Raw genomic sequence first — 12,458 nt, forward strand, 5'->3', positions numbered from 1 at the left:
ACTGGGTGTTATATATTTGTGATACATCACTAAATTCTATTCCTGAAGCCCTTATTACACTACATGTTAACTAACTTGGATTTAAATAAAGTAAAAAATAAATTAAAAAATAAAAATACTAAAAGAAATTAACAGATTTTATAGGCTAAAATAAAGATTATACAAGCTGTTGTTAGTGGGAGAGAAAAACAGAATCCTTGACTCTAACATTTGCCTGCTGGGTAACATTAGGCAAGCTACTTAAGCTCTCGGTGCTTCAATTTTTATCATTTCTAAATGTTAATAATAAAAATGTATAAGATGAAAATTAAGTAAGCCTCTTGTACATTGCATGGAAAACAAGGTGATTCAATATATGACCACTAATATTATTAGCGTATTTCTCAATTGTAACAAGCTTTTGTCAGAGATTGTAAGATGTACCACGGACTTCACATTAACTCTTTTGGAGAAAACCACAACCAAATATAATGTTAAATGCACCCAATTTTAAAAAACCTAATTTACAACATCATAGATTTATCTCTACAAATACATGCTGCCTTCCTTTTCAGGATGACAATCACAATTGGGTCTAACATGCCTATCAAGTATGGCCATTGGCTATTACATGTAATGTAATGGTAACCGCTGCTGGTGATCTGGACCTTGTTAGCATCTTTGTGATATAGCAGAATAATTTAATCACATGTCAAAGAATATTGTGGGTTATGTGGGGTTTCATTAGTTTCTTTGCATTTCCTTTTTGGCTACCTTGTGTTGTTGCGGATAATTACATTACAAGTAAGTTTAAGTAAAGAGCTTTTCTGGGAAGAGCTCGAAGCTTTTGATAGATTTGGGCATCTGAATGATAGTTTTTGACACATCAGTTGGTCTTAACAATTGAAAATCTTATAATCTGTTCTCAGAATTTTGGCAATTTTTACTGCTTTCAATCACAGCATCCAATGTATGGTTAATTTTGTGCATACACAAAATTTTGTTCTATGTTGCATTATTAGTGGAATCTTTAAAAAGACCTTTTAAGTGATAATTGTAATGTGGATTTAAATTTACCAGCTATCTGTACACGTGAGACTAATATAAGACTGTATGTTGACTGTAGTGGAATTAAAATTTAAAAATAATAAAAATAGATAAATGAATAAATTCACCAGCTATCAGTGCAAATAACTCCACAGAAGTAACAGGTGACGAACTGACCCACATCATGTGAATGTCCTAACCACAGAGGGGGTGAAAATTGTGAGTGGATGCCATCCACTCGTTCTCTGCCTTCTTGAACCTGACTGCACATTAGAATCATCTGGGCAACTTAAAAGATTCCCACATCCTCAGGCCGAATCCCAAACCAAGTAGTCTGATATCACTACTTTTAGAGTTCTTCAGATGATTTCAATGTGCAGTGGAGATTGAGGACCACCCCTGTACCAGTGGCTGGTGACCTTCTTTTGACACATGTGAGATGTATCTTCATTGCAGAGATGTTAAAGTGTGAAAATTAATTAAGAAAAACAAGAGATCTAAGAAAACAGGGTATTATTATTGTTATTGTTAGCCCAGCCCCAGGAAGATTCAGACCATGAAAAATAACGTATTGGCTCAGACCCACTTTGTGGAAAAACCGATGTTCCTTTGTTGTCCTTTATTGCACATTTGATAGTTCCTACTAGGAATGTGTCTGAGTGATTGCCTTTCCTTTAGTTACTACCAAAGACCTGACAAGAGGCTTAAAGATGAAGTCTGACACTCAAGCCCTCTAAAGAAAAAAAAAAAAAGGAGGTGTAGAATGTATCCAATGCTCCTTGTCAATGAGCATTAGATGCACCTGTATCCTGTTCTCTCTTGTCCCCTTTGAGTTCGTTTCGGCATCCCAAATGCTCCGGGACTGGACCTCAGTGCTTCCTCTGATCCAGTGGTATCCTCTCTCTACCCATCCCCAAGGCATGGAGAATGGATCTCAGGTTCTTTTTAACATCGGGAAAAAGTGTCCCTCCAAGTTGGATGATGACCGAGCAGCTTACAGTACGTGTGATTGCAGGTGTTAACTGCACTACGTTTCTAGGATGGACTGATTTCTTTCCAATGGATATTTGCAGTTTTTTCCCACAGGTCTATCAGGTCTGAGCATATCACTATACCTAGGCATTAAAGTTTGCATATTTGCAGAGCCTATTGTATTGCCAGCGACGAAACTAACCTCAGGAGAAGCTGCAATTAACCTTCACCTGCTCATCATTTTAAGCCTGCCAACCGAGAAGACGGGGGACTTATTTCTTCACATCTGACAGCCACACGGCCCACCAGGCAATTAGGAAAATATATTGAGTGGAGCGGTCTTTTCACAGATCACATGTGGAAATCAGCATTACAGAAGGAAGTGTTAGGATCCTCATTTACCGCAGACGTTGTGCTCATTATAAACTCATTAACTACTAGGTTGAAAATACAGTCCAGAAACAGAGTGCAGAGTAGTTCATATTTAATACTTTCATATTTCCTTAAAAGTAGTTTGTTAAATGGTGGCATAGCAATAAATCAATACAGTCAATAAGTCTGTAGTCCTAGAAGTAGGTTTAGACAGGAGAAAGATGGGCCCAGTTAATTAAAGAAGGAAACAGATGGGTATGACATATAGGCAGGGGTAACAAAGGAGGGTTCAAAATGTAAAATATAAGTTGTGGAGGAGTTTTAGAAAATGGATAAGCTTACTGCATAAAGTAATTTACAGTGACATAAACCTCCTTGAGAAAGATCAGATGAGTATTTGTAATCTCTTCTGGCTTAGTAAAGTTTTAAATATTTTATGTTTAATATCTTAATATCTGGGTTTTGATATGATTAAGAATATAGCTTTGCTTTCCAAATAGCTGACCAACTTGCAAATATTTTTCATCACTTTTGAGTAATTTTCATTCCCTCTTTTGTGATTCTCTGTTCAACATCTATTGAAATCTCTGTTTCTGAGTTGTAGTTGATTTGAGTAATAGCCGGCCCTTTTGATTATTGTGGTTTTGAAGTCGATTTTAACGTGTCATGTGAATTACCTTACTGCTTTTGCTCAGAATGTCCTTGCCTACAGTCTTCCATTAATTTAACAAAAGAACTATTTTGTCAAGCTCAAGAGATAGGCATTGTCTCCCAAGAAGACGATTACATGAATCACTGTTGATATTCAGTTGGGATCTTAGGAATAAAAAAGGGAGGGGATGGGATAGTGGCATCATGAACAGATTGCACACAAATGAATAATACCTACCACTTCATAGCACTCATCGTGGGCTAAGTGCTGCTTAGAGTGATTTACACATATTGTTTGATTTAACCCCCAAAACTATTCTATTGTTATCTCTAGATTATAGAAACTGTGGTTGAGTTTCCATCGTGTGCTCCAGGGCACACGGCTGGCATACCTTGGAGCCAGGGCCCAAATTCAGACAGTCACCGCCAGATGCTGCTCTTGGTCACTATACTTTTTTCCTCTCAGGGTCGTCTGATAATGCAGAGTGTAGAGGTTACTTAATAATTAATACTCACATTTAACATGTCTTTCATCTCGATTGCACGAAGCACTTTTACATGCATGATCTCACTTTGTGCCCCTTCCTTTGTGCAGAACGTATAGAAATGCATGGTTGGACATAGTGTCCTTACTAGAGAATTTTAGCCAGGGTTGAAAACCACTGGTTTATACTTTCATGAAGTTTCTCTTATCAAGGTGGTTTTTTGAAGCGTTATGCTTTCCTTTATTGTACACATTACAAATTGTGGCTATACATCACAAGATGGTTTGTAAGTTGTTAGCAGGTAATTAAAATTTAATATTCAACCATGCTTATTGATGGCATTATAATTTATTATACTCATCATTAGAGAGTTTCAGGGAAAAATATTGGAGAAAAAAGGGCAAGAATTACCAACCAAAATATTAACTCTTTTAGACTTCATGGTGAACGTTTATTTTTACCTGGTGCGAGAAGAAAGAAAAATGTGAGCAAGATTCATAACCACTGGGGGTATGTTAGAGCTATTTCTAATTGCTTCCTTAATGGCAGTCAGGGTTTTACTCTCCCCACCATCATGGCCCTCAAGAAAGGGGCAAGTTAAAGTCCATGTTAGAGAGGTTGAGAGTGAAATGGAGAGGCAATCTTCACCAGATGGGGAGAGGAAGCAAATCAAAGCCCTTCCACCAACCAAGGGAATATGGGGGGGGGGGGAGGAAAGGAAAGGAAGGGAAGGAGAAAGTAGGGTCAGGAAGTCTGTTCCTAGGCCCTCAACACCCCTTCTTCGGCCTTGGGCTTTATCTCAGAGGACAGGCTGGGGGAAATAGGAACAGACTTGGGTGTAGCTGGAGGGAGGGGATAAGGAGAGTCCTGGTCATGTCCAACACGGCCCTTCAGCCTTTCAAGTGTACAGCTCAGTGATTTGTGGTACAATCACCAGGTTATGTCACCGCTAATTCTGTGACATTTAATGTGTACCTGAAGTTTTTCTTAGTGCAGTGGTGGCACCGTGGAGCAGACAATACATCCGAAAACTAGGCTGATCTTTCTGTGTGTATTTAATTAGGTGCCTCCACCATACAGTCTTATTCAATCCCGCAAATTCTGTGTGTGTCCGAAACACTGGCTCTTTGGATAAAGACAAGGTTTAAGAAGCCTCAGTTGCCCGTGATGTCTTATGTCAGACCCAACTTTCCATAAACGCCAGTATCTGTGGAAGTAGCTGGGACATATATTTGAAAAACAGATGTGGGTATCGTTAGCATGTTCGCAGTAGTCATAAGGTAGTGTGATCCGAGAACCTCCTTAACTGCTATAGTTCCCTTGATTCATGATCAAAAATCCTGGTTCAACAGAAAGTCCTCCTTTCTTATCAGTGAGTTGAATAGATGAGCAAAAGATTAATGCACCCATTAAAGGCAGAAAAAAGGGATTTCACTTCCAGAAAATAGGATGAGATCTTTGCAAATCACTTCATCATCCTACGAGGCAATGCCAGGGATCAGAATTTCCATTAACCTTAGTGCCATGAGAAGACTAGAAAGTGGCTAACGGGTTGCATTAGGTGGAGAATAGAAGGAAAGAAAACCATGAGAGCAATGGGACCCATAGAAGAAGAAGGAAGTTTCAGGGTACAGGGCGAGGATGTGGGGAGACCTGGGTGGACACAGAGCAGGAGCTGTTCCAACTGCCTAGTGTGCTGCTCTGAGATGAAAACCAAGGTCAGCCGCTTGCAGGTGATGTTTTCCTTTAAACAAAACAAAACAAAACAAAACAAAACTAAACTAAACTAAACTAAACTAAACTAAACAGGGGCCCTGGGTGGCTCAGTCGGTTGAGCATCCGACTTCAGCTCAGGTCATGGTCTCGTGGTTTGGGGGTTTGAGCTGCGCTGACAGGTCAGAGTCTGGAGCCTGCTTCAGATTCTGTGCCTCTCTCTCTCTCTTTCTCTCTCTCTCTCTCTCTCTCTCTCTCAAAAATAAACATTAAAAAACAGTTCCTCTTTAAAAAAATTTTTAATGTTTATTTTTGAGAGAGAGAGAGAGAGCGTGAGCATGACTGGGGGAGGGGTAGAGAGAGAGGGAGACACAGATTCCAAAGCAGGCTCCAAGCTCAGAGCTGTCAGCACAGAGCCCGACGTGGGGCTCGAATTCACACACGGTGAGATCATGACATGAGCCAAAGTCAGACGTTTAACCGACTACGCCACCGGGCACCCCCCACCCCCCACCGACCACCTCAGAAAAAACAGTTCATTTTAAAAGGGTAATGACAATAATACTGTTGTGATTATTTAAAAACAACTGTATGGTTCAGCCAGTCAAAGCAATGTTGGAGGCACCAGGTTTGAAAAGTCAGTGACACTGTATTTTGCAATACACGTTTATGGCCTTTCTCAGGAGCAGGCTTGTTAAAAAGTAAGTCCCCGATATTTGGAGGCAGACCCAAACAGCATCTAAGTTCTAAATGTTTCACACCAAATTAAGATTCAGGAGGTGGGTATCACCAGGAGACAGTGCCAGGGCTCCCAAGGAAATCAGATGAAGAGCAAATATTTTCAAGAGCTCGGGGGACTTTCTAATTACACTCGGCTGGAGAAATATCGTTCCAACAAAGGTGAATTGTCATCCCAACTAGGTAAAAACCACGACATTCTGAAGAGACATATGATCTTCCCTCATAAAAATCTTTTATTGGCACACCAGAAATATCCATTTTTTTCTAGTACAGTAGCTGTATGCATCTACAATGGCCATTCTGTGTAAACTACGTGTTACAAGTCACTAGAAATCTAATTAGCAAGATGAATTTAATAAAGAACAAGAGTAATTATGAGTCTACAGCGGCCCAGCCTTCGAGTCTCATTGGAGAGTAAATCAAATATCAAACTAGTGTTGCCCTGCAACAGAGTTTTTCTGTAGCCAAGAAACCAAGATGGACGTAAACAGGATAGCACCCATTCAATAAATTAGGTACGCTTAACTAGAAAAACACTGTAACTGATAGAAATGACCTAAATAAAGCACGAAAGGAAATAATCAGCTATTTACATATATTATTTTTTGCCAAAACTTTAGTTTGTTAGCCTTCCCACCTTACCTCTTCTATTTGTTATTCTTGTTTTTTCATGGTGAATTTCTTGGCTCACTGGCAAATGCTTAGGCAACTGATCAGGACCTCTTTCCCTGTTCTCCGTTTTCTAAAACTTCACGGCAAACTAAAGAATCTGAAAGGTAACCTGTGCGAGTCTATCTCTCTAGAGAAGTAATGAGAATTATTGTTCTGTTCTCAGTCACAGCCATGACGCACAATCGCATTTTTCTTCCACACATTGAACTACTCCAGAGAGCTGGGTTGTGCATGGCAGCAGAGTGGACGGATTGGTCATTTGTGACAGGCACAGGTACACATGGAGACAAGCGTGTTTATCCTGAGAATGGGGGTGCCGTGGACTGCAACTTCAGATCCCCCATTACTGAAAATGGGGTCTCTCTCTGGTTGCTTTTGTTTCACATTTATTTTTAAGGCTTAGTGTCATTGCAGCATTAACAAATAAGAATGCTGACGTCATTTCTGTCAAAGAAGGGCTCTGTGATGAATGGCAGCAGGTACCATAATTAAAATAGCGTTGTTGAAAAGGCATCGAGTTGGTATGTTTCTGCCGCTATGGCCAGAATGTGTAGATTTTTAGCATCGCTCTTGGAGATCTGAGAGATCTTGCCAATGAGCCTCTTTGTCCCTTGTTTATTCCCTTTCTAGTACTTATAACAATTTTGTAATTGTTTTATTTTCAGTTTGCTTTCCTATGAGAATATAAGCCCCAGAAGGGCAGTAACCACACCTGTGTATTCACCACTGTGTCTCCAGTGTCTAGAACAGTGCCTGGTCCATAGTAGGTTCTCAGTTAAAAACTTGTATTAAATAAATGAACCAAATCATAAATCTCCTGGTCTGCCTATGTCTAGAGACTTTCTAGTTTGACTAGATGACCAGGGTTTCTGGCCTATCCTAATCATCCTACGTGCTGTGAACCTCTGTGTAGCCCTATGGCTAATATTTTTGTGCTTCGATGGATAGTATAACTCCTCAATGCTGCATTCGTTCTGCCCATCTCTCAAAGACTAGCTATGCAGGGCTAACTCTGCATGAGAGATAACAGGGCAAGAACCTTGTAGGAGGTAAACTGCAAGCTCCAAATTCAACTCATTCTTCCCCGGCTCTCTTTACAACCTCTTTGTCAGAAAGCTTAAGAAAAAGGTCATCAGGAGAATATTCTCTCGGTGGTACCAGTTCAGTTAGTCACCAATAACATGATCGGAAAAGAAACAAAATAGAACTCACCTACATTAAAAGAAACTTAAGTTAAATGAAAGCAAAATCTGGGAGTGGAAACTAAGTGACACGGTGGGCTGTCTAGGTCCTTTGTTGCTGGACGCGGAAGTGACGGCAGGCATCAGAGCAGGAGGGGGGTTGGAAAAGAAGGGGTGGAGCTGTGGGGTGTGAAGACACGGGGGTCCAGCTTTTCTCTCCTCCTCCCCCTCTGCTTCCGGAGTGCTCCCTCTGCATGCTGGCTGAGCTCTTGCTGTCGCTCTCTCAGGCAGAGGTGAGGACGGCCCGGCCCGTCGTCCTTAGGCTATTGATGCTCTGCTGGAGTAGAAGTCGGGGACTGGGAGCCCGGTGTGAAGCGTGACCTGGGGGACGAGACTGTGAGACCTGGAGGCACCGCGGGAACCCTCCCGGCATGCCCCTCCCCAGGGCACAGGGCGTGTGTTCCTAATTCAACAGGGGCCCTGTTGGCTTCCTTTAACGTCTATTCTAGTAGACGTTAAAGAGAATTCTAGTAGAATTCTGCCTGTGCGAGGAGCCTGGCCACCATGGTGGGCTCCCAAATCCTGGAGACACTTGATAATATGGTTCTCATCCATCTGCCTCTTTTAAGGATCCTGGGAAGACCGTGTTCCTTATGACCGAAGACACAGGCATTGATCTGCAGGTAGCAAAGCCTGTTGGCGAGGACGCAGTGACACTGCCAAGTCCATGGATAGAGAACAGGTGAGCAGACAACCCTTCCCTTACCGCTTGTCCACTAGTCACTCCCAGGAGGGTAAGCCTTTTGTATGGGAAACGAACAGGTGATTGCCAGGTAAGAAGAAACATGGGCACTTATACGGTTTCCCTGGTTCTGTGCAGCCTTGCACTTCAGTGGGAAGCTGCACGGATGAGGCTGGAACTGTTCCATGCGGGGCTGTCATCCCTCCCCTTCTCGTCCCTGTCTCCCCCAGCCCAAGAGTCTTTCTCCAGATACTCAGAACATCCCGGAAACCGCTGAAGAGCATTGAGTGCCATACTCCTGGGAAGGGGAAACAGCTGAAAATGTGGAAAACTTCGAAGGAGGTTTTTCTAAGACTCACTTCTAGGGCAATTTATGGTTTTCTTCCTTCCAAGGTAGAGGCTGACCTCTGAGAGATTAGATTTCAGCCTCCCAGAAAACCCGGTCTAGTCGCAGGAAGAGAGAAGGGCAGAGGTCACTGGGTTGCAATCACTTTTACTGCACACACTGATAAACGACAATTTTTTTTTTTAATAGTTCCCAAGATTGCAGTTCTGAACAGAGCAAAAATCACCTGCAGTGTTTTGATTCCCAAGGCCTATGTACCTTAAGGCAGCTGTCTGCTGAATGAGGTGCACAGCTGATAATGAGAGCTCCAGGTGAGAAGGGCAGGGGCAGCCCCTCAGGGCACCCCACAGCTCTCTGATCTTTGCCTCAGCCGTGGCCCCTTGGTCCCACCTTGCCCCTGTGAGGCCCCTCATACCTTAGAAACTTTGTCCTGGTTGCTCCCTCTGCCAGGAAACCTCCACACGGCTCGCTCCCCACCCCCCTCCAAGGCTCAGCTCACCTGCCACAGCAATAAGACCTACCCTCAGACTGCAGCTGCCCGCTGGTCCAACCCCAGCACTCTCCACCCCCTCGCCCTGCCCTTGGCCTTGTCTCCCTTGCACTTATTGCCTTCTAACACATTATATAATTAACGTAGTACTTTGCTTATTATTTCTTCTATCTCCTGTAACTCTATGAGGGCACAATTTTGCATGTTTTGTTTTCACTGATAAACAACAATACTTACAGTAATTATAATAATGGTGCCTTACGTATTAAAGGCACCCAGTAGGTGTTTGTTGAGTGAATGCATGAGAAGAACCTGTAGTTTTGCCATTTGCAGTAAATCCTAAGTAAGTGGCCCACAGGCAGGGATTGTTTTCTATCCCTGTGGCATCTAATAGAACCGAGTAAGAGTGCAGAGAAGATGTTCAGGATTTCTGATAATGGTGCTAAAACTTCAGTCTCACACCTTCACTTCTGGGGTGCTTCTGGCGCTCTGCATAAGTCATTCCATCTGTTTTCATTCCAGCTGGTTCAGGGGTTTCGTTCCTACTAGGGATGAATCTAGGCCTCGGGGACGATCAATAGCAAACCATGAACAGAGTTCCAATTCGCTGTTCATTAGACTGCGTCCAGGCTTAACGAAGGGGCTGATGCTGATCTGGAATCATCTCAGTTGTCACCGTTGATCCCTTTCCCCTCTCCTTTCCTCCGTGTCTTGGTCTGGGCCTTACACGGTTGGCTTCCCTGTCTCGGGGATCAATGTACTGCCCGCGGGCAGCCTTTGAAGCAGAGCGAGCAGAAGCTGAGGTGACACCCGGGGGCGCGGTGCTTACCTGCACGTTCCTGTTCAGGCTGACGGCCGGGAAGAACAGGCCTTCCACGTTCTCGAAGGCTATGGGCCCCTGCTGTTCGTCGTTGATAAAAAATGTCAAGGTTTTCCGATTTAAGTCGAGGAGCACCCCGATGGTGGCCCCCTTGGTGATTCCTCCCTCAGTTCTGTGAGAAAAGAAAACATCACATGTCATCATTCTAGAAGCTCTCCTTTTTGTGCCAAATGTACAAACCCTTTTGACTAACCAGTGTTTCTCGACCTGTTTAAGAATATCGTTCCCCACATCCGAGGAGCATCTTCAAATATCTTTTTTCCTTAATCACCCCTCCTCACATAAAATTTTCATATCACAGATATGCTGCGTATGTTTCTGTGTTGTGTATATATCTGTGTTTTGTGAATGAAAAGAGTAACATGTTTTGCTTGCCCCCAACCCCCACACTAATTTTCACTCCCTTGGGGGGAGATAGCGCCCCCGTTGAGAATATAGAGTCAACCACACTGCTCTGCTGTTGCTGAGGGTGAACTCTTTCTCAGAAGGTCTCTACCACTGAACCACAGCAGCAGAAAACAAATCAGTAAAGTGCAAGAAAAAACAAAGTAGGCTTTGGGCTATCAGAGCTCTACCTACAGCTGTGCTGTGTACTTTGCACAAATGGTGTGGCTTGAACATCAACTCCAAAATGACTTAATTTGAAAGTCAAAATAAAGAGGCACTTAAGCTAAATCTAAAGTATATGCATGAAAAATTGGATTTGGGGCTTTATGCTACTCATTAAATAGAAAAAATCATTCCGGAAGGATGTTAATTTTTGGCCTGTTGAGTTTGAATTGAGAAGGCTGTCCATAAAATGACAACATCGAAGAGGATTCTCCCCTGCAAAGTGAAACAATTACGTTGTAGAAGATGGAGTGGTTTTCAAGAACCTGCACTGAAATGTCGTTTTAAAACAAAGTATGTCTTATGCTTCAGTTGGTGGTTTCTCAAAAGTCATTAACACGGATGACCAGATTTGTCTTACTGGCCACTTCCCAACTCTTTGAGGTCTAGCAACATTGAACTTCACCCTGATCTCAGCAGAGCATACAAATTGGTAAGTGTTGTTCCTCCCCCCCTGGCATGCAGAATACAGACTGTACATAGCGGTTAAAAGACAGGCTTGTACGTTGCATCTTGTTAATCACAGCTTCAACAATGACAGCACAGACAACGTGCAGTCTGCACGCAAGCAGACGTGTTCAGCTTCAAGAACGTGTTTTTTTTTTTTTTTTTTTTTTTTGCATAGTGTGACACTTGTATTATTCTTTACTCCTTTACTCCAAAATAAAGAAGCTAGAAGGGAAAAGTAAGTGTGCTACCTCGGGGAATGGCATCAGGAATCTAGTGACTGAGGGCTCCCCCACGTGTAAATCACCAAAGGTGACCGCTCATCTACATCTAGAAGGATTTGATATCAGGTGCAAGGGCATGTATGTTCACTTTCAGCGATAGTGGACAACGCACACCTGAGTGGAGATGTATAGAAAATGTCTAAGGGAATAGAAAGTGGAGGTCCTAAGAATCCTACTGGCTGGAGAAGGAGCAGAGATGATGTATCCAGAAAAAGGTGAGACCGTGGAGCCCACCAGCCTACCACTGCCAGACTCACTTTCCTTTTGATCTGACTGAATAGAACTCTATATTTTTTTCCTTGAAACACCAGTGAGAGCATATCTCAGGGAAATCTTTGAGAATAAGGTGGATGAGGATCCATGAAAGACACCTCTCTACTTACACAAACCAAATGATAAAGGAAGTGTAGGGGGAAAATGTGTAGCATAGATTAAATTATAATTGCTTATGATTTGCTGTTAGAGGCAAACCTAAGGAGATTTCTATGTTCTCTTTCCCCAGCAAACAAATCAAATTTATACGATAATAAGACAGTCCTACCCAAAGGAGTAGGTGCTAAAGGTTCTCAAGTTACCCAAACTGACATCCATAAGATTTAGTTTAATGAATGGCTTCTATTCTGGGCAGTGGTAGTAATAATAATCATACCAAGAAGAACAATGGCTTCTGTTTTCAGATGTCTCTGATGTGACACATTTCCCCATATCTATCTCATTTAATCTTGAGAACACTCCCACATGAAAAAATATTATTATCCTAATTTGGTGGATTTGGAGATGAAGGTTCAGAAAAACTCAATGACTTTCCTGGGAAGTTGTAGCTCAGGATTTTAGAATCCTGGGATGT

At 42.4% G+C, this 12,458-nt stretch overlaps 1 protein-coding gene across 2 annotated transcripts in view; it reads right to left on the reverse strand.

The window, feature by feature from the left end:
• Positions 1-6,184: 6,184 nt before the first annotated feature.
• The window catches only part of TRIM9 (tripartite motif containing 9), a 110,908-nt gene continuing 104,634 nt past the window's right edge, over positions 6,185-12,458 (reverse strand). Inside the window, exons 9-10 of one of the 2 annotated variants that reach the window (XM_042943201.1) lie at positions 10,221-10,383; positions 6,185-8,194 (exon numbers count right to left, since the gene is read on the reverse strand). In XM_042943201.1, the coding sequence (XP_042799135.1) occupies positions 8,132-8,194; positions 10,221-10,383 (226 nt within the window). In that variant the 3' untranslated portion in view covers positions 6,185-8,131. Of the gene's footprint in view, positions 10,384-12,458 lie in introns of both variants that reach the window. The other variant, XM_042943200.1, reaches the window with a different exon arrangement.

The sequence above is a fragment of the Panthera leo genome, chromosome B3, assembly GCF_018350215.1.
Source record: "Panthera leo isolate Ple1 chromosome B3, P.leo_Ple1_pat1.1, whole genome shotgun sequence".
In the NCBI taxonomy this organism is placed as follows: domain Eukaryota; kingdom Metazoa; phylum Chordata; class Mammalia; order Carnivora; family Felidae; genus Panthera; species Panthera leo.